Here is a 21,142-nt window from a genome sequence, read left to right as displayed (position 1 = left end):
ATGAATGATTGCAGGGTGGGTTTAACGCCCTGTCAATGATAACATCAGCAATGAAAAGGCAATGCTGTGGTGTGCTAGCATTAGCAGACAGAGAAGAGAGGCTGGGATGGAACCAAACTGCCATCATCTGGTACTAAGAGGTATAAAACCTCTGATACAACCATGACCAAGCACTCGATGCAGTCCTTGTACCATGTTGTTTGTTACCAAGTCATGCTCAAATAAATGTTCTACTGTTCTACTATGATTAGGTGAACTGTGTTTGAATTCTAACAGACATACAGTCGAATTGTCTATAATCGTGTACAGTGTTTGACTCTGGGCTGTTGATCTAGGGGCCCATGGTTAACTGCCCAATGCTAAAAGCAAACTAGTGAAGTACAACTTTTACTCGTGAATTTTTGTGGAATTAGATTGGCCAGAAGTATAGTTGTGTAAACGTTCCCGGGTTTGAAGGTTTGTCTATCTGGAAGAGATTACACATACAATCTAAAGTTGTTCTGTTTTTTTTTTACTTTGTTCTAAACTGAGCCTGCAATGAATACGCTACATAAATATGAATGAGTTTCGTTCTCCATAAAAACCACTACAAATTGACAACCCTGCGGCAAACGTTTTCTGAGAGCCAATCAGAATGTCTGTTCTTCAGCAGTGACGATTCCTTTATTTTGTCTGCACATGCGCACATCATTTCGAAAATGGCGGCTGTACAAGGTGGTCAGATCGACCCGGAGGGTGAAAAAGATATTAAAACAGAACCATCAAACGATGGGTCAGGAAACAATAATGCAAACGATGGAGGAGTACTTTCTTCATCTCCTGGTGCCACGTCTTCTAGCGGAACAACGAAAACTTTAACTGCAGGGGCCGAAGATCAGCAGACCTTGCTAGCGGTGTTGCAATTTCTCAAGAGAAATAAATTGTCGGAGTCTGTAGACATTTTGCGGCGTGAAGCCGGTTTATCAGATGATGCAGATGATTCAAAGGTATCAGATACTGCAGGATCGGGCTTGGGAAGTACCGTGAATGTTGATGCTGAAGGCGGGGATGCCAACTCTCTTCTGAACCGGGTGACCATAGCCACCGCCGCTCCCCCAGCCACAGCGGCACCGGCGCCAACAAAAGGTCGGGATTATGCATATCATTGCAATTATTTAGATTATCAACATCTTAATAACGTGATTTTTAAAGCAGAATTCTTTAGTCTTCATTTAATTATGGTTAATAGTTGCAAGCGAAAAAACACTCTGAATGAATGAGACAAGTTTGACAGACGTCTTTTGGGGGGGGGGGGGGGGGGGAATAGAACGCGTCGCCAATTGAAAACCAGAAGCTAGTTATGCAAATCACAAATAAGTCGCAATGTTATCATAACACTAGATACATGAAAATGTTAGTTACCCATACCTAGTTTGCTTTGTATCTGACCAAAACTATGTAGTCATTCATGTTTTTGTTTTGTTTACAGTGCCGGCGTCAGGCGGTGAGGATCAACCCGACGTCAACGTTGTCCTGTCTGCATACAGCCAGCAGGGGGATCCCCCACTATACCAAGTCTACTATAGCGGCTTGAAGAAGTTTATCGAGTCTGTTCTCGATTGTCACCGAGCTGAGCTGTCCCAGGTCTTCTACCCTCTCTTCGTCCACATGTACCTGGAACTTGTGTACAACAACCACGAGATGGAGGCAAAGGCTTTCTTCGAAAAGTATGTTTCTGGGCCGAGTCTCCCTTGAATGACTATCCACCTCAGACTACCTAACTCACTGTGTACTACTGACCAACACCCTTACCTTCTACTCTTTCCTTGCCCTCCGTCTCTCCTTCTTTTCAGGTTCAGCGGGGACCAGGAGTGTTACTACGAGGAGGACCTGCGTATCCTCTCCAGCCTGACCAAGAAGGAACACATGAAGGGCAACGAGACCCTGCTGGACTTCAGGACCAGCAAGTTCGTCCTGAGGATCTCCAGGGACTCGTACCAGCTCCTGAAGAGGCACCTCCAGGAGCGCCAGAACAACCAGATCTGGAACATCATCCAGGAGCACCTCTACATCGACATCTTCGACGGCATGCCGCGCAGCAAGGGCCAGATCGACGCCATGTCCGGGAGTCTGGCCGGGGAGGGCAAGAGGGATGCAAACAAGGCTAAGGTAGGTAGGGGAGGGGGGGGGGGGGCGTGTATTGGTGATTCGATGCTTGTGTTGCCTTAGAGAGAGAAAGAGAGCGGTAGATGACTCGAGGATCGCACGGCTAGAAGAGCGAACCACGTAATTCGTAAACTTAACAAAAGCCGTCGTCGTGGCGACTCTTCCCTTCCCCCCGCTTCCAGGTGTTCTACGGACTGCTGAAGGAGCCGGAGATCGAGGTGCCCCTGGACGACGAGGACGAGGAGGCGGAGAACGAGGAGGGCAAACCCAAGAAGAAGAAGCCCAAGAAGGACAGCATGGGCAACAAGAGCAAGAAGCAGGACCCCAATGCCCCCCAGCAGAACAGGTGGAGTAGAGAAGCCTCCGCCTAGCAACAGCAAGCACACGTCGTTAGTTACTTGGTCCTTACTAACTGAAAGCATATGTTTACATAAAAAAAAAGGGAATGATCCCTTTAGAATCTGTGTCATTGTAGAATCCCTCACTCCTTTTCTCAAAATTGACACATCCTAAAAATGTATGCTCATGAACTATCCCCCCAATTATTATTTTTTTTAGGATCATAGGCGTTCTAATCGTGTTTTTCTGTCCTGTAGGATTCCTCTCCCAGAGCTGAAGGACTCTGACAAGCTGGACAAGATCATGAACATGAAGGAGGCTACTAAGAAGATCAGACTGGGGCCGGACAACCTGCCCTCAATCTGCTTCTACTCTTTCCTCAACGCATACCAGGTGCTGTGGCAGCTGCCTCGTACAAACAACATATAGGCCTGTTTAACATAGTTCAATAACATTTGTGTGTAGTATTTCTATGTTGAAGTTTCTTCGAAAGATACTGTAACCACTATTAGAACTGAGTCGCAGCTGACGCTTGCTGTTGTTGACCCCCGAAACGCCGTTGACGATTGCATTCTATCCTCGTGACCTTTTGACCTTCAGGGTCTGACGGCGGTGGACTTCACGGACGATTCCAGCCTGATTGCGGGGGGCTTTGCGGACTCCACCGTCAGGGTGTGGAGCGTAACGCCCAAGAAGCTGCGCAGGGTCAAGTCAGCAGCAGGTAAAACACTGAGACTACCCCTCCAGCTACGACATAAACACTCTCCTTCATCCTTCTAGTTTCCTGCCCTAACCCACCGGTTTATGTCTCTGAGTAGTACATTTAGTCATTTAGCAGACGCTCTTATCCAGAGCGACTTACAGTAAGTACAGGGACATTCCCCCGAGGCAAGTAGGGTGAAGTGCCTTGCCCAAGGACACAACGTCAGTTGGCATGACCGGGAATCGAACTGGCAACCTTCGGATTACTAGTCCGACTCCCTCACCGCTCAGCCACAGAGTAGTAAACAAAAACCGGTGCTTAAACCGCACACGTAGATACACTTCTGATACTGATAGTTGACCTTCATTGTTGACCTCCCACGCTCTTCTCCACCCAAGACCTCAGTCTGATAGACAAGGAGTCTGACGATGTGCTGGAGAGGATCATGGATGAGAAGACAGCCAGCGAGTCCAAAATCCTCTACGGACACAGCGGGCCAGTTTACGGCATCAGCTTCAGCCCTGACAGGTGAGACTGCACAGGTTACGCCATCAGCTTCAGCCCTGACAGGTGAGACTGCACAGGTTACGCCATCAGCTTCAGCCCTGACAGGTGAGACTGCACAGGTTACGGCATCAGCTTCAGCCCTGACAGGTGAGACTGCACAGGTTACGCCATGTTCACCCTCTCATTCTCTCTCTGTAAGTGTTCACGTTCTTCGTGAAGTTCTTTCGCTTCGGAATCTCTTAAACCAATCCCAAAGTGTCTGTCAGTGTCGACTGTATTATTCCTCCTTTGTATCTGTTGGTTAGCGAGCTAGCAAGTGGCCATACCAGGATCAGTGCTTGACATTTACAACCAGGACGAGACCACCGAAAGTAGTGCGCTCACACGACTCTGCCTTTCCATGTTGTAATTCATCCAAGCTCTTCTGCATCCCCCCCCGCGTCATCCAGGAACTACCTGCTGTCCAGTTCCGAGGACGGCACTGTGCGACTGTGGAGCCTCCAGACGTACACCTGTCTGGTGGGGTACAAAGGACACAACTACCCCGTCTGGGACACCCAGTTCTCCCCCTACGGGTACTACTTCATCTCTGGAGGGCACGACAGGGTGGCACGGTGAGAATCGAGGCGTACGACTGGAAAAACACGAACCTAGCGCCCTCACATCCTGCATACTTACTTTGTATGTCGCTACATAAAGAAGCTACCACATACAATACTACATAACAGAGGAGCTTGAAATATGGCATAGACTTATATACATTAGTCCATAAAAAATGAAAAACCTGCGTATAACTTCTTCTGAAAATGCAAATCGCCTCATCGTTGTAGCTCTTCCAGAGTTCTTATCTGTAGCATTTAGTGATTTAGCAGATGCTCTTATCCAGAGCAACTTACAGTAAGTACAGGGACATTCCCCCCGAGGCAAGTAGGGTGAGGTGCCTTGCCCAAGGACACAACGTCTTTTTTCTCAGCCGGAATCTAACCGGCAACCGTCTGATTAATAGCCCGATTCCCTAACCGCTCAGCCATCTGACTCCCACGACTAATGACGAGTCATTTTGTTCCCCCTCCTCTCCACCAGTCTGTGGGCCACTGATCACTACCAGCCGCTGCGTATGTTCGCCGGCCACCTGGCGGACATCACCTGCACCCGCTTCCACCCCAACTCTAACTACGTGGCCACCGGCTCAGCTGACCGCACCATCCGCCTCTGGGACGTCCTCACGGGGAACTGCGTCCGCATCTTAACCGGTCACAAGGTCAGAGGTCAACTTTCTTCGCCAAATTTGATTTGTTGGAAGGACTTTGCCCCCTCTTCAGGCCTGTTTAAAGGTGTTAGACCTTGTTTTTTTTGTGTGTGTTTTTGTTATTTAGGGCCCTATCCATGCCCTGGCCTTCTCACCCAACGGGAAGTTCATGGCGTCTGGAGCCACTGATGGCAGAGTGCTGCTGTGGGACATTGGCCATGGCCTGATGATAGGAGATCTGAAGGGCCACACTGACACCATCTACTCCCTCAAGTTCAGCAGAGACGGAGAGATCCTCGCCTCAGGTAGATGCCTCATAACATCCCAGCAAAATAGCTGTTATGAACGTGTTTCAGTCAAATGCATAGATCCTAGCACCTGTTGAACCTGAACTGGCTGCAAACAACGGCCCTCCAAAACGCTGCTCGCTCTCACTTTGTGAAATCGTGCGTCTTCTCCAGCTTCCATGGACAACACCGTCAAGCTATGGGACTCCATGAAGGCGTTCGACGAGTTGGAGACCGACGACTTCACCATGGCCACGGGTCACATCCATCTACCAGAGAACTCCAAGGAGCTTCTCCTGGGCACCTACCTGACCAAGTCTACCCCCGTCATACACCTCCACTTCACCCGTAGGAATCTACTGCTCGCTGCAGGCGCTTACAACCCCTGCTGAGAAACCGTACGGCTGCTGACAATGAACATTCTTATAACTGATCACCTCTTGTTTTCCTCCGAAAACTTTACTTGATGATGGGGGAAGGGCCAGAAATTCTACCAATCCAAAGAAGGATTCTTACAATAGAAATATATTCCATTTGAATTGACTGTAGACACCCAACTTGTGAATGTCTTTCCGATGGCAATGAGAAATAATCTGTAGCATTATTAGCTCAGCATAGTTAAGGCAATGAAGGAAGACAAGTCGCTAAATTTGCTAATTCATCTCAAAGCGACCCCTTGCTTGCTAAATACATGCAGCTCCATCAAACAACATAAAAAAAAGAAAAATAATTGAGATCCTGACACCCCTTGCCTAAAAACAGTGCCATTTCGAAACCATGTTTTTACCACTGCCATTAACACAGCCTAAATGTTCCTGGCTGTCATAGCTGTATAGCCTTTTATACCAGTGCATATTGTGTAAATAAAAACAAGTTTTCTATGTCGATATCATTTTTATTGTTAACATGTTAATACCAAATAAATGGTTGTATAATTACAACAAGCACATCCAGCTGCCACCAGCTCAAACTATACTACAGAACTGCCAGGTCACCTGCAAGACAGACAAGAACAAGACAGGAAATGGGTGTAAAAGGGTTTTCCTGCAACAAAAGTACCTTTGTGAACATGAGATGAAAGCGAGGATAATACATGTGTTACTATAAAGGATTGAACACCCACCCTTATCCGAATACATAAATCTATGCCATTCATATGAACAACTTTGGTTTCAGAAGGTAAAAAATAAAACGTTACTGAGATGCTGACGTCTTCTCAACGGTTATGCTTACATGATCAGTTGGTGATCGCTGCTTGCTTCTTGGGCTTCAGTTTGAATAGGAGGACGATGGCGGCTATGCTGGCGTAGGTGGCCAATACACACTAGGAATGGGACAGAACACACATGACCTTTTGGTAAACTAACAACATCGGCTGACTTTCAATAGGGTTTCACACAACACTCTGAACCAAACTTCAAGAAGCATAATTTACAAACATAAACAATGTTTTTATATAGCTGCAACACCAACTTTGTGAGAAGAAGTCCACAACTTACATTCCTCCTTCCTGTGATGGTGTATGCGTTGAAGTACTTGGCAATGCCAGTGAACTGGTGCTGAGATCCAGAGTCGTGTCCGCCCATGGTTGATGTCTACTGGTCCTACAGGAAGTAAATCACTTAATGAGCATTGCATGTGGTTCAACAATGACAATTCTGTGGGTGACTGCAGAGGGCAAGAGGGGAAACTGGTTGCGCGCACACCCATATCTGAAGAACATGAGTAATGCTAAATCCTGATGTGCATATAAGAGGAATAAAATCGACACATTGAAATCAGTTGTTACAGATTAAAGCACGAGATGAGTAGCCTTACATAAGTGTAAGTGAATAGACTGTCCCCTATGAATTCGCTGGTTGACAACCCACGAGCCCAGAGACGGCCTGCTGCAATTAGTTTAATCTTTACACTGTAATTTCCATTGACAACTAGCTAGATGGTGTTTATACATAATTTAAAAATGAATCAACGTCAGCCCGAGATCATGCACATTTGTAGACATTGCTCGGTAAAGTTCTAACGGACGCTCAATATTTACTGTTTTGACTTTCATTGAGACAGCTAGCTAGCTAACAGGCTGAGTGAGTTGCCACTTGACTAGCTAGTATTAGTAGTAGCTTGCTAGCCATCAAGCTAGCTAGCTGGCTGAAACATATCGTTTATATTAACAGACGATTAAACAAAACATTAACAAATGTAGGAGGGACCGCTACCACAATGATGCATTACTGAACAGTGTAAACGTGAATAGGACAAACATTTTTTTATTCGTTACAATTCTTACCTTCTGCACACACTACCCTTGTGAATTGACTTGAACAAGTGCCCTTCAGCAGAGGCCGCAATGCTAGATTTATCAGGAAATCCCGCCTACTTGTTACGTTGCAAGGAAACGCAGTTTGATAGGGCCAAATAAAAGTCAACGATTACAAATACCGCCCCTTTGAAGAATAACAGTTAATGGCAGGTCAATCAGAACGTCAATCATTTATCTTTGGGTGGTGAATGGTCAATTACTGAAACGCCCATCACGGTACCTTTCCGGTATTGAAACATGGCGTGGTAGTGATCAACACATGTGAGTTTGGATACCAAATTGAGAAGTGGATTACAACAGTAAGGATTAACTGTATGCTAATACATTTTACATTATTTTAAACACGTATAATTTACAGAAACGTTGGAACCGTGTTTTGTTTCGGTTGTCTATTTCTGTCACTGAATGTTGTCTAGTTGGAATGCAAGCTAGCTAATGCGGCTATCTTTCTAGTTAGCCAGTCATCACATGAATGCATATGTTGTGAACGATACTGTAGTGTAGGGTATATTTTCAGTAGCCTACACTATAGGCACCTTCTTAGTAGCTTGTAGCTGACTATAACTTTATGTCTGAGTTGCTGCAGATGTCTAGTTTTCAATGTTGAAAAATATTGAAAGAATGTTTGTCAATAAGGTCTTGTTTGTTAGTTTGTGCGTTCATTTGTTTATCTACAACCTAACCAGACATGGCTTTCGCTTGCAACTAGCAGACACTTCCTAGTTGTTTGTCATTCCTTTCTTTTATCGACACATTATTTGATTTCTTTTTACAGGCAATTGAATCAATATCAACTATGGCGTCAGTGGATGAGGATTTCCCTCGTGGAGGGACGGGCAAGAAAGCAGAGACTACAGCGAAACCCGTGAGACAGCACATTGAGGTGGACAACCTGTTCCAGACGCATGAACCAGCAGAAACAAAAAAAAGGAAGGGAGAGAAAAGGAATGAGGGGAAGAAAGAGGCCAAGAAGCAGAAAACGAGCAAAGAGGAGACGCTGAAACTCAACGCAGCAGCCAAAGTCGATATTCTACATCTGAAGGTACGCTTAAGCAATGCATCCTGTTTACTTGATTTGTTATCTTTCTGAATGATGCCCTTCTGCTCTGCATGATCAATTCAAATCACAAAGCTCTCCAACAGAGAACTGGCCTATCATGAAGCTCCTAACTTACCTGACCTGTGTGTTGTGTGCCTGCGATCAGAATCTGAAGTTGGGTACCTTGGTACTGGGGTGTATCAAGGAAGTGACAGACTTCGAGGTGATGGTGAGCCTGCCCAGTGGCCTAACGGGATACCTGGCCATCTCCAACATCTCTGACTCCTACACCAAGATGGTCCGTGAGCAGCTGGACTCGGATGCCGAGGTAAGAGATTGCTGTTCATGGAGGGTGTGTGTGTGTATATTCGATTTTGACTTTTATTAAAACGTACAAACGTAGTATATTGCGGACGAGTGCCCTTGAGAGAACCGCACACCTCATATTCGCCACACGTTTGACCACAGTGTCTGACAATATTTTTCTCGTCTTCCACAGGAGATCTTCTCCCTCCCTGACCTCTTCAGCCCAGGCATGCTGCTAAGGTGTTCTATTGTCAGGCTGAACCCCACCAAGAGAGGCGCGGTCAGCATCCAGCTCTCCATCAACCCCAAGGAGGTCAACAAAGGCCTGACCACCAGCACTCTGAGTGCTGGCATGGTGAGTCAGCTATAGAAGTGTAGGCAAATAAGCCTTTAAGTCACACATTTGAGGGATGTGGACTAGGGATATGGACCATTAGGAAGAGTCGGGAAATAATGTTGGTGTCTTATTTCCTTAGATCCTGAGTGGTTGTGTGGAGAGCGTTGAGGATCACGGATACCTGATCGACATTGGTGTCAGCGGAACCAAAGCCTTCTTGCCCAAGCAGGCGGCAACAGACAAGCACATCCCAAAAGGTATCAAACGCAAGCCAGTCTAGATTCCCTCTTGTTGTGTACCTTGTGCCAGTGTTGCTCCCTGTGTTTATTGGAGGCCAGCTTTGCGTGGTGTTTGTCGAGCACGTCCTTTCCTCGGGCGTTGCATTTACATTACATTTTGTCATTTAGCAGTAGCTCTTATCCAGAGCGACTTACAGTAAGTACAGGGACGTTCTCCCTGAGGCAAGTAGGGTGAAGTGCCTTGCCCAAGGACACAACGTCATTTTGCACAGCCGGGAATCGAACTGGCAACCTGCTGATTTAATAGCCCCGATTCCCTAACCGCTCAGCCATCTGACTCCGCATTGCAGAGCTGAAGGTGGGTCAGTGTGTGGTGTCCCTGCTGGAGGAGGTGAAGAACGACGGGCGCGTGATCCGTCTTTCCACCTGCCCCCGGTCCGTGGCTCAGGGCTACGCCGACGCCAAACACGGCTGGACCCTCACCAACCTGGTACCTGGGCTCCTGGTCAAAGCCCAGATCAAAAAGGTACTTTGGTGACAACTATCGTGTCTGAGACCCAAATGTATCATTTTGTTATAGACACATTTACTGCATGTGGGTATAGGCTCAGTGATGGACTGGGGATCAAGAGGTTTCAAGTTCCAATCCCCCCCAGTACATCTTTTTTTAAAGAAAAACATCTGCCAAGTGAACACATTACATTATATCTCCAAGTTGCCGCTTAGCTAATCTGGCGTGACGCTATGTTGATGTTCTCCTCGCGGTTCTGCTTCCAGGTGACCATTCACGGTCTTATCCTGGAGTTCCTCTCCTCCTTCTCTGGTGTGGTGGACTTCATGCACATGGAGCCCTCCTGCAGCTACAACGAGGGAGACGAGGTAAGGACCTCATCTTTACCACACGTCTTATTCTGTCACACAGAGGTTCATAAGAACGGTCTTCCACTCACGACTATTAAACTGCAATGTCAGTTGTGATATCCCTTCCAAAGTAAGACTTCAGTCGGCATACGTTGATGTTCTCCCAGGTCACAGCCTGTGTGCTGTATTTGGAGCCCTCCTCTCGCCTGCTGGGCTTGTCGCTGCGCAGCCACATCCTGCAGCCAGAGGGCGACCTGACGCAGGTGACCAGCGACCGCATCGGAGAGGTGCTGGAGGGCTGCAAGATGACCTCGCTCCACCACTATTCTGGAGCCATACTGGAGCTCCCTGACAGCACCCAGGGCTTTGCGCATGTGAGTACCTGGACCTCCTGTCCCCCCCCTGTACCAGCAACTGTGAAGCCTACAGGGACCTCCAGAGCTATATGCTAGCATAAGCATCCTCCGTTGGGTAACTGTCTGGTGGTGTTTGTCTTCTCTGTGCTGTAGAGGAACCACATGAAGGAGCCCAAAGACCCCTTCAACATGAACAGGGTCATGGCCAAACCGGAACACACCTGCAGGATCATGGACTACAGCCCCATGGAGCAGATGCACTATGTCAGCCTGCGCATGTATGTATGTGTGTGAGACGGACAGAGAGACGGACAGAGAAACGGACAGAGAGACGGACAGAGAGACGGACAGAGAGACGGACAGAGAGACGGACAGAGAGACGGACAGAGAGACGGACAGAGAGACGGACAGAGAGACGGACAGAGAGACGGACAGAGAGACGGACAGAGAGACGGACAGAGAGACGGACAGAGAGACGGACAGAGAGACGGACAGAGAGACGGACAGAGAGTGAATGACTGTGTCATGAATGGACAGGAAAGTTTTTTTTTTTCTTTGCCATCTTGTAACCTTGCGGTCATTTCTACAGGAGTGTTATAAAAGCACCATTCTACAGATACCACGACATCCATCCTGGCCAAGTTGTGGAGGTTAGAAGAACAAAATAAATACACGATCACGAAACGTTTCTATGAACAACGAAAACGCTCACCAGCTTCTGTGCCAATACGTCTGCCGAGATCACGTTCGTGGATAACTTAGTCCCTCCTCCCACCCCCCTTCACAGGGCACGGTGACCAATCTCAAGACGAACGGGATGATCGTGAAGGTGACCGACCACATCCGGGGGATGGTCTCCAGGATGCACCTCTCTGACATCATCCTCAAGCACCCAGAGAAGAAATACACAGAGGGCATGAAGGTCAAATGTCGGGTGAGCGAGCGGCGCAACACTCCAATTCCAAAACGCCAGTCTCCCTTCTCTGCGGACCGCATTAGTCTCTCGCACAAACATCCCCCCCCCCCCCCCCTCCGCATTGGTCTATCGCACAAACTAGCCACGACACCCCCGGTCTGACGGCAAACCCCACCCTACCACCTTAACTAACAACTTTTCTGCGGGAAACACTGATGTCTATCAATGTTATCCTATTTTTGACGTAGCTATTTATTGTTTGTGTGTGTCGGAGTCAGGTGGCTGAGCGGTTAGGGAAGCGGGCTTGTAATCAGAAGGTTGCCAGTTCGATTCCCGGCCGTGCCAAATGACGATGTGTCCTTGGGCAAGGCACTTCACCCTACTTGCCTCGGGGGAATGTCCCTGTACATACTGTAAGTCGCTCTGGATAAGAGCGTCTGCTAAAATGACTAAATGTAAAATGTAAATGTCCAGGTGTTGGCCGTGGATCCTCAGAGGAAGATCCTGTCCTTAACCAGGAAGAAGGCTCTGGTGGAGTCTTCCCTGCCGCTGTTCCTGACCTTCGCCGACGCTCGCCCCGGCCGCGTCTCCCACGGACACATCATCTGCGTCAAGGACTTTGGCTGCATCGTCCGTTTCTACGGCGACGTCAAGGGGCTGGTGCCCGTCCGCGAGCTCAGCACCGAGCTCGTCATCGTCCCAGAGAAGATGTTCTTCGTCGGTCAGGTAGGGAGACACAAAATGGCCGCCGCTAGGTAACAGCACTGGATTAGATGGAGCCATATTTCATGCCTGTTTTCAATGTACAAACACTTCGGATTACTGGCAGGTTCTGAGTGGGGGGGGGAACCATTAACATATAAATATATATATATTCCGCAAAGCTAGCTTTGACTTTCTTCCGCTATGGTTTGGCCTTGCTTCAGCTGTTGTGCTGGTCTTGTGGTTGCGGCGTCCAGGTGGTGAAGGCCAAGGTGCTGAACTGTGACATGGCGAAGGAGAAGCTGCTGTTGTCCTTCAAGGCCGTGGCAGGAGGGGACACGGAGGCGACGCCTAAACCCCAGTTTGACTTTGAGATCGGGAAGGTAAGAGGACGCCATCTTTCTCTCCCTCGGTCACATCTCTCTTTTTTTTTTCTTTCCGATGCCTCCTTCTCGATGCCTCCTCCCTCTCACTCCCCAAAACAAACAACATTTTTACAAGATTTTATATTTTTTTCCCCTCGTATTCCTCCTCATCTTGAGAGCCCCAAACGAATGTGTCTCTCCCGTCCTCCCGTAGAAGGTGGAAGCGAGGCTGCTGACCAAAGTCCTGGGGGCTCTGGAGGTGGCCATCCTCCCAGAGGAGATCCCGGCCCTGCTCCCCATCAGCCACCTCTCCGACCACGTGTCCAACTGCCCCCTCCTGTTTGAGGCGCTCCAAGAGGGCGACACCATCTCCAACCTGGTCTGTGTCAACCACAACAAGCAGCACATCGTATCCTTCCTGACTAGAACGCCACAGACAATTTTTTTTCTTTAAGACCACATTTATCCAATTGCATTGCAAGGCCAGACAATAGGACCCGTTGGCTGTGTAAATGTGGTCTTTCCCCCCAAAAATAATATTTGCAAATGTGTTTTTTGGAGAGCTAAAAGTGACATTATATTCCTGTAAGACCCGGTTTAAGTACTATTAATATTAGTCATATTTACTAACATGAAGAAATGCAAGTGTTTTATTAGTCTGGTTTTGGATTTGATTTTGTGGTTTGGAAAATGGTACAGTGCTGTTGTACCCAACTGTACAGTGTCAGGAAGGCCGTCTTGTCCTCCTTAACCCTGCCGTGCCCAGACCCTGACCAAGAAGCCTGTGTTGAGGGCTTCCATGGAGGACGGGCCTGTTGCCAAGGAGTTCTCTGACGTCAAAGTGGGCATGCAGCTGATTGGCTGGATCAAGAACATCATGCCCTACGGCGTGTTTGTGGAGTTTCCCTGCGGACTGGTAGGCCTGGCGCCCAAATCGGTGAGTAGCCGATCAAGGAGGTAGTTGAATAAGTTAGCGGAGAGTCGATATTACGAATGTCCGATTTCTCCTGAAGAACATGAGCCGTAGTTTTTCTCGACTCGTCTGAACTTGACCTATCCTCCTCCTCCTTCCATCCAGGCGATGAGCGACAAGTTCATCAGTGACACAACGGGGCCCTTCCAGCTGGGCCAGACGGTGGTCGCCAAGGTGACCAACCTGGACGAGGAGAAGGGCCGCTTCCTGGTCAGCCTCAAGGTGTCAGAGGTCATGGCCCCGGAGGGCGACACCCAGGGCCGGCTGGTCCAGGGCCTGCTGGAGAGAAGGGCTGTGGCCGACATGATGGCCAACAAAGGTGTGTGTGTGTGTGTGATATAAGAGGGAACGAGACCACGTTGGGTGTACGCAAAGGGGTGTGTGTGTGGGCACCTCAGGCGTCTGGTTTCTGTCGATGTTTATCGAGATTTCAGATTCTGTCAGCATCCTGCTGTAACTCAATAATGGCAACAGATCCGATCTAATAGTCTGCAGCACGGCTTTTACTGCTCTTCATGAGCCCTCCCTCCGTTCCCTCTCTCTCTCTTTTTCTCTCTCTCTCTACATTTACATTTAGTCATTTAGCAGACGCTCTTATCCAGAGCGACTTACAGTAAGTACAGGGACATTCCCCCCGAGGCAAGTAGGGTGAAGTGCCTTGCCCAAGGACACAACGTTAGTTGGCATGACCGGGAATCGAACTGGCAACCTTTGGATTACTAGCCCGACTCCTTCACCGCTCAGCCACCTGACTCTCTCTCTCTCCTCAGAGGACTCTGAGCTTCATCAGCAGCTGTCTGTGGTGCCCCTGGGCCAGAGGCTGAAGCTGACCGTGGAGCAGGTGAAGGAGGACGAGAGCGTGAGCCTGGTGTGTGACCAGCTGAAGGGAGCCACCGTGCTGGCCACCAAACATCACTGCACGGGTGAGGACTCAAACCGCCCCCTCTAACCCCTAACCCAGTCTGAATGTCGGGAAATGAAACAGTTCTAAGGGTATTGTCAACTGCTTGATGAATGAAATGGTATGTCCAGCGGTGACTTGAATGGTGTGTGTGTGTGTGTTCTCAGGTTTAAAGGTGTCTCCAGGACAGAAGGTGAATGCTGTGGTCCTACATGTCGACTCTCTGAGCACACAGGTCCACGTCTCTCTGCTGCCTAAGCTGGTGGCAAAGTGGAAATCAGTAAGTGTCCTGCTTGATCAGACAGGCCGATACGGCCATAACTATTGTGCGTGACAGAACTGATGTCGAGCTTTGAGAAATGTTTGTTATATTCAGACAAACCTCCTTGGGGAAAAAACGTAAAGTATGAAAATTGTTATACTTTGTATATGAATATAAAAAGTGTTCATCGTTTTCCCCTTTGTAATTCTGTAGGTTGCAGAGGGGGCCAAGTACACCGCCAGGGTGCAGCATGCCGACAAGGACTTTGCCGTCATCTCATTGGGCGACACGGCCCAGCTGACCGTCGTCCAGACCACCAACAACCTCAACGACTCGTTCCGCTTCGAGACGGAGAAGCTGCTTCCGGGCCGCTTCCTGGTGGTCGGCGTGACGGACCCCAGCTGCGAGGACCTGGAAGGGCTCCCCCTGGTGGAGTGGGACTCCAAGGTCCAGCGTGGACCCCGCCCCGCCTCCGACGGCGACCAGGCGGGGCCGTCGGCGAGTAGGACCGGGCGTCACCGCTACGGCGACCTGGTGAAGGGCAAGGTGAAGGCGGTGAAGCCCACGTGCGTGCAGGTGGAGCTGGAGGGCGGGGCCACGGGGAGCGTGCACGTGTCCGAGGTGCAGGAGGGGGCGTGCCTGGGTACCTTCCCCACGTCCGCCGTGAAGCTCGGCAGCGAGGTCACGGCCAGGGTCATAGGAGGGCGGGAGGCCTGTAGTCACAGGTCAGTACCAAAGCACCATGTGTGTTCATATGACTACATCTGCTCTTATTACTACTGCAAGGGAGTTGTGTTATCATGAATGAACACTTTTCTTTTCAACTTTTTTTTTTAAGGTACCTTCCATTTAGCCACCCCAAGTTCACCTATTTCATTCCAGAGCTCAGTCTTTTGCCAAGGTAAGCGTTTGTGAAGGAGGGAGGGGGGGGAATCAACCCCCAATCCCAGTGGTAGATCATTCTTTTTCTGTAACATGACCCTGTGTGGTTCCAGTAAGCTACAGGAGGACTTAGTCCTGGAGCCGGTCAAGTGCAGCCTGAAGGAGCAGCTCATGACCTACCAGGTCGACCAGGAGGTCACGTGCTTTGTGTCAAAGGTACTTTTGGAAGCGTGCAGCGGAACTGAAGAGTTTGCGAAATGTTTGAGATTTAAATCGACTCCCTGTCTAATGAGTGTGTGTGTGTCTCTACAGTACTACCCAGAGAAGAAGTGTTTAGAGGTGACCATCAGTCCCTCTGTAACAGGAACTGTTGATATACTTTCCATGGCCACAGATCCTAAAGTAAGTTGTCGATTTCCATGCTAAAAAAAATAAATATATATACATATACACACTAAATATATATGTCTGTATAAAAATGTCAGTATTCCCACAAGACATTTTCTCCCCTTTTTAGGGTTTGAAACACCCAGAGAAGCTGTACAAACTGGGCCAGGCAGTTGGTGCCAAAGTGGTCAAAATCTGTTTTAAACCTCTGCGTCTCTGCCTCTCTCTGACTGGTGAGCGACCCCCCCCCCCCCCCCCCCCTCAGCTTTGCTGTGTCATCATAACCGCATGGATCATCCCCAGAGTGTTCCAGATTCTGTCTGCCGCTCCAGACTCCTTAACTCGACCCTGTAACCCTCAGACGTGCCCAAGCTGGAAAAGGGCAACGTTGCCATGGGGATCGTGCAGAGCGTCCAGCCCCAAGTGGGCGTGGGCGTCAGGCTGCCACTGGGCGCCAAGGGAACCGTCGCCGTGGTGGACCTGCTGGACTCGTACAAGCGCGACCCGCTCCAGTCCTACAGCAAAGACCAGCTGGTCAGGTGAGTGGCCCTCTTCAGGCCCGGGCTAAAGGTGTACGGCCAAGGTTAGCTGAGGCCGGACGCTGGATGAACTACTTGTCTTAACGTCAGCCTCGCCCTTCGATTACCTGTACTAAAGTCCTAATGAAGTTGAACGTTCGTGGTCTCTCTTTGTCTCTCTCTCGCTCTCTCTCTCTCTCCAGGTGTTGTGTTCTCGGTGAGAAAAACGGTCAATGGCAGCTCTCTCTCCGGCCCTCGAGGTGTGACCCCCCCCCTCTCTCCCAAACCAGTGTTCTATACACATTCAGTACACATTCACATCCTCTGCACCGCACATGGTGAGTGCTGGATCCACGGCGCCCTGCTGCCTGTATTCATCCCTGTGTTTGTGTGTGTGTGTGTGTGCAGGTTGAGCCCAGACAGGCCCTCCGTGGTGAAGGACCCAGAGGTGCTGTGTGTGGGGGACCTGAAACCTGGCCAGATCCTTCGAGGCTACGTCAAGTCTGTAGGCGAGCATGGAGTCTTCATCAGGTATATACACAACGCACCTGGGGGCCCGAAGGGTTGCACGTCTTACACGTTTATTCACTCAAAGGATTTTCGATAGCGTCTACTTATGAACTTGGGGAAACTATCGTCAGCCAAGGCAGAATTCCGCACCATTATCCTTCTCCTTATCCTAAAAGGCATATAGTAGACATGGTTCAGTGACCGTCACCTGAAATGAAAGGCCCTGCTAACCTGCGAGAGTGGTCGTGTTCTGTCCCAGGTTGTCCACAAACATCACCGGAAGAGCCCAGTTTCAGCATGCCACCAAGTACTTCACTAGCCACGACGTGTTCGCCAAAAACGTCCCTATGAACACCCTGCTCACCACCAAGGTCCTGCGGTAAGGAGCCAATCACGCCATGAGTCCAATTTAGCGCCTTCCTTCCTGTAGCTCAGGAAAACGTCATCCAAATCCTTTCCATTTTCAAACGTCTGACTTGGACATTCCCCCCCTCGCTCCAGTGTTGACACACAGAATGAGCAGGTGGACCTGTCCCTGCTGTCAGACGACACCGGGAAACCAGACCTGCTGTCAGAATCCCTTGGGCTGCCGCTAAGGCTGCTGGGAAAGGAGAAGGCGAAGTACGACGCCAAGAGGAAGCGCAAGTCTTCCGAGAGCCAGCCGGTGAGTCGTCTGTCCCCCCCACCCCCCTTCCTCAACTGGACCCTCTCTTCATCAGAGTCCATTTCTCTCTGCAGAGGGATATTAAAGAGCCAGGAAGTTGTCAAAGCAGAGGTGTCATGGTGTGCTGTGCTGCTGATTGTTGTGTCCTAGGAGCCGGTAGAGAAACCAGCGAAGAAGAAAGGAAGGAAGGAGAAGACTGAGGACATCGACAGTGGAGTGGAGGTGTATTTCCGAGAGGAGGAGGAGGAGGAGGATGATGCGATGGTGGTGGAGGAGAAATCGAACACTCCAAAGGTTAGCCACTGCACTCGCATGCTGACAGAATGTGCATTCAGTCGGTTTCTAATTAGCGTCCTGCTATCTCGTTCTGTTGACTGCGTAATCGATCCGGTACTAATTATTGCTTCTTCTTTTTTTTTTCGCGCACGCCGTCTCGTCAATCTCTTTCCTTCCATCTCTTCCCCGTCAACCTCCTCTTGACCCTCCCTCCCCGTTCTCTCTCCCTACCCATCGTCTCTCTCCCTACCCATCGTCTCTCTCCCTACCCATCGTCTCTCTCCCTCCCCATCCTTTCTCTCCCTACCCATCCTCTCTCTCCCTACCCATCCTCTCTCTCCCTACCCATCCTCTCTCTCCCTACCCATCCTCTCTCTTTCTCCCTCCCTACCCGTCCTCTCTCCCTCCCCATCCTCTCTCTTTCTCTCTCTCTCTCCCTCCCCATCCTCTCTCTCTCTCCCTCCCTTCCCATCCTCTCCCTCCCCATCCTCTCTCTCCCTCCCTCCCCATCCTCTCTCTCCCTTCCTCTCCCTCCCCATCCTCTCTCTCCCTTCCTCTCCCTCCCCATCCTCTCTCTCCCTCCCCATCCTCTCTCTCCCTCCCCATCCTCTCTCCCTCCCCATCCTCTCTCTCCTTCCAGCAGGTGAAGCCAGCAGCGGCCCCAGCCAGGCTGCAGGTGTCGGGGGGCTTCTCCTGGGACGCTGCCCTCAGCACCCTGAAGCCCGCCTCGGCCACCCCAGAGGGGGAAGACTCCAGCGAGGGGGAGGAGGAACAGGGCCAGGTAACCACCCGCACTGCCCGGAGCCCCTCCGAGGGTCCTCCCTTTTCCTCTCTCGGACACCGCTAGTGCCCTCACCCCTCGTGTCCCCCTCTCCTTAACCCTGTGTCCTCTCTCTCTCCTCCCCCCCCCCCGCCCCTGTGCAGCGCCAGAAGAAGACTCGCCACGAGCGGCACGCGGAGAAGCGCCAGGCGGAGAAGGCCCTGTCGGAGCGGGAGGCGGAGCTGATGGACCCGGCCCTGAGGCCCCAGGACGCGGGCAGCTTCGAGCGCCTGCTGCTCGCCTCGCCCGACAGCTCGCTGCTCTGGCTGCAGTACATGGCCTTCCACCTGCAGGCCACCCAGATCGAGCAGGCCCGGGCCGTGGCCGAGAGGGCCCTCAAGACCATCTCCTTCAGGTAGCGTGTGTTAGCGTGTTGGCGTGTTAGCATGCGAGCTAGTGTTTCTCTGTGCGTGTAGACCCCCGTGTCTGTACACGTGTCTAAGCCGTGTGTGTGTGTTTTGTCCACCTCCCCCCCCAGGGAGGAGCAGGAGAAGCTCAACGTGTGGGTGGCCCTGCTGAACCTGGAGAACCTGTACGGCAGCGAGGAAAGCCTGAAGAAGGCGTTCGAGCGGGCGCTGCAGTTCTGCGAGCCCCTGCCTGTCTACCAGCAGCTTGCAGACATCTACGCCAAGTCTGGCAAGACCAAGGTACGACCTGCAGCCTTCCCCCATCTGCCAGGCGCTTTCGAAGTGGAGGACATCCTCATCCGGGGTTCCACCCGTTTGCTTTAGTTGACACTTTGAGGGACTGTTGGATGAATTCCCGTGTTGTGTTTAGGAAGCGGAGAACCTTTACAAGAAGATCGTGAAGCGCTTCCGCCAGGACAAGGCGGTGTGGCTAAGCTACGCCTCCTTCCTGCTGCAGCAGGGCCAGAGCGACGCCTGCAGCGCTCTCCTGCAGAGGGCGCTCAATAGCCTGCCCACCAAAGAGAGTAAGCCACCTCACTTGCTGGGCCACATGGCCTCCTGTTTCAACATTCAGAAACGCATTCGAAAGGAGAGGAATTATATGAATGCGATATCCCAAAACGGGCTTATCTACGAACGTCATTTAAGCCTTGCACACCCACAATTCTTTTTTCACATTTTTGTTTTTGAAACGCTAGATTGGGTTTGTGTTCATTTCCTGTTTCGTACCCAACCTCCTCTTCCTCGTCTCTAGATGTGGACGTGATTGCCAAGTTTGCCCAGCTGGAGTTCCGGTACGGCGACGTGGAGAAAGGCAAGGTCATGCTGGACAAGGTGCTGAGTAGCTACCCCAAGCGCACGGACCTGTGGTCCGTCTTCATCGACCTCATGGTCAAGCACGGTTCCCAGAAGGAAATCAGGTGAGCAGAACACACTGCCTGTGAACTTGAATTGGAGTCACCGGTGCAGGAAATGCGGAAAATATGTAACATTTGTTACATATATATTACATGTTGGGGTTTTTTTATGCGTCTGCTGGTGTATTTGATTGAATCTCAGCTCCACTGACTATTACGATCTTAAAAAATGTATATAGGTTCCCTTCCGCCTGTTAACCTTATTAACGTGTAAACATTCAGCAGTTGGAAGTCTCACGGCCATTTGTCAGCTGATAACAAGCCAGCACATTTACCACTCTACAGTGTTCTATAAAGGGATGCTTCTGTGTGCTCTCTCTCTCTCTGTCTCTGTCTCTCTCTCTCTGTCTCTCTCTGTCTCTCTCTCTGTCTCTCTCTGTCTCTCTCTCTGTCTCTCTCTGTCTCTCTCTCAGGGCTCTCTTTGACCGGGTGATCCACCTGAGCGTGGCAGTGAAGAGGATCAAGTTCTTCTTCAAGCGCTACCTGGAGTACGAGAAGAAGAACGGCACCCCTGAGAGCGTCCAGGCCGTCAAGGAGAAGGCCCTGGAGTACGTGGAGAACAAGGCTACAGAGGCAGCTAGTTAGAGAAACACACACACACACTGTATCCAACGTTACCAAACAGACTTTCTTGTAAAGCCTCATGTCTTGAGTCACAAAATATTTTGCATTGAGAAATTGTTTGCGGTATTGCAGGAGGGAAGTGTGCTGTAATAAGGAAATATTAATAATCTAGTGTGGGGTTATTTTTACAGTCTCAGATACTTTCTTGAGCCTTTATGTCAACAGGGTGGCATTTTAATCTATTTTGAATGACTAGAATAAGCAGTATGGGTGTCTGTGTAGCTATTATTGTATGGATGAATTAAAAAACATGGTTGACTTGACTGAATGACATCCTTTTGTAATAAAAGTATTATATAAGTGATTACTGTATGGTTGTCAATGATTATG

The 21,142-nt window shown here is 49.9% G+C and overlaps 3 protein-coding genes across 5 annotated transcripts; 2 read left to right on the top strand and 1 right to left on the bottom strand.

The window, feature by feature from the left end:
• Positions 1 to 698: 698 nt before the first annotated feature.
• Positions 699 to 6,111, top strand: taf5 (TAF5 RNA polymerase II, TATA box binding protein (TBP)-associated factor). The gene is made up of 11 exons (XM_067259214.1): positions 699 to 1,125; positions 1,469 to 1,706; positions 1,833 to 2,148; positions 2,328 to 2,491; positions 2,742 to 2,877; positions 3,085 to 3,205; positions 3,586 to 3,715; positions 4,144 to 4,308; positions 4,778 to 4,955; positions 5,071 to 5,248; positions 5,405 to 6,111. The coding sequence occupies exons 1-11, from the start codon at positions 699 to 701 to the stop codon at positions 5,620 to 5,622; spliced, it is 2,271 nt and encodes a 756-aa protein (XP_067115315.1). The 3' UTR covers positions 5,623 to 6,111.
• Positions 6,105 to 7,576, bottom strand: atp5md (ATP synthase membrane subunit k). The gene is made up of 4 exons (XM_067259215.1): positions 7,518 to 7,576; positions 6,730 to 6,834; positions 6,464 to 6,554; positions 6,105 to 6,225 (listed from the first exon to the last, which is right to left on the bottom strand). Exons 2-3 carry the CDS (start codon positions 6,814 to 6,816, stop codon positions 6,468 to 6,470), a joined length of 174 nt encoding a protein of 57 aa, XP_067115316.1. The 5' UTR covers positions 6,817 to 6,834; positions 7,518 to 7,576; the 3' UTR covers positions 6,105 to 6,225; positions 6,464 to 6,467.
• Positions 7,577 to 7,788: 212 nt separating this feature from the next.
• Positions 7,789 to 21,116, top strand: pdcd11 (programmed cell death 11). Of its 3 annotated transcripts, none has more exons than XM_067258894.1 (35): positions 7,789 to 7,862; positions 8,326 to 8,592; positions 8,756 to 8,917; positions 9,089 to 9,250; positions 9,372 to 9,489; positions 9,822 to 9,997; positions 10,249 to 10,350; positions 10,500 to 10,706; positions 10,842 to 10,966; positions 11,278 to 11,338; positions 11,476 to 11,622; positions 12,079 to 12,330; positions 12,564 to 12,689; positions 12,886 to 13,080; positions 13,438 to 13,608; positions 13,750 to 13,963; positions 14,415 to 14,567; positions 14,713 to 14,825; positions 15,021 to 15,532; positions 15,646 to 15,708; positions 15,803 to 15,905; positions 16,002 to 16,091; positions 16,207 to 16,309; positions 16,438 to 16,615; positions 16,798 to 16,854; positions 17,003 to 17,125; positions 17,364 to 17,483; positions 17,606 to 17,768; positions 17,919 to 18,062; positions 18,685 to 18,825; positions 18,969 to 19,219; positions 19,343 to 19,511; positions 19,642 to 19,795; positions 20,026 to 20,191; positions 20,602 to 21,116. In XM_067258894.1, exons 2-35 carry the CDS (start codon positions 8,347 to 8,349, stop codon positions 20,771 to 20,773), a joined length of 5,439 nt encoding a protein of 1,812 aa, XP_067114995.1. In that variant the 5' UTR covers positions 7,789 to 7,862; positions 8,326 to 8,346; the 3' UTR covers positions 20,774 to 21,116. The 3 variants fall into 3 exon arrangements, with proteins under 3 accessions (XP_067114995.1, XP_067114996.1, XP_067114994.1); XM_067258895.1 differs by having other exon boundaries at positions 7,801 to 7,849; positions 18,688 to 18,825; XM_067258893.1 differs by having other exon boundaries at positions 7,801 to 7,849.
• The last annotated feature ends 26 nt before the right edge of the window (positions 21,117 to 21,142 follow it).

Source organism: Osmerus mordax, chromosome 21 (genome assembly GCF_038355195.1).
Source record: "Osmerus mordax isolate fOsmMor3 chromosome 21, fOsmMor3.pri, whole genome shotgun sequence".
Taxonomy (NCBI): Eukaryota; Metazoa; Chordata; class Actinopteri; order Osmeriformes; family Osmeridae; genus Osmerus; species Osmerus mordax.
This window is presented reverse-complemented; position numbering and strand designations above follow the sequence as displayed.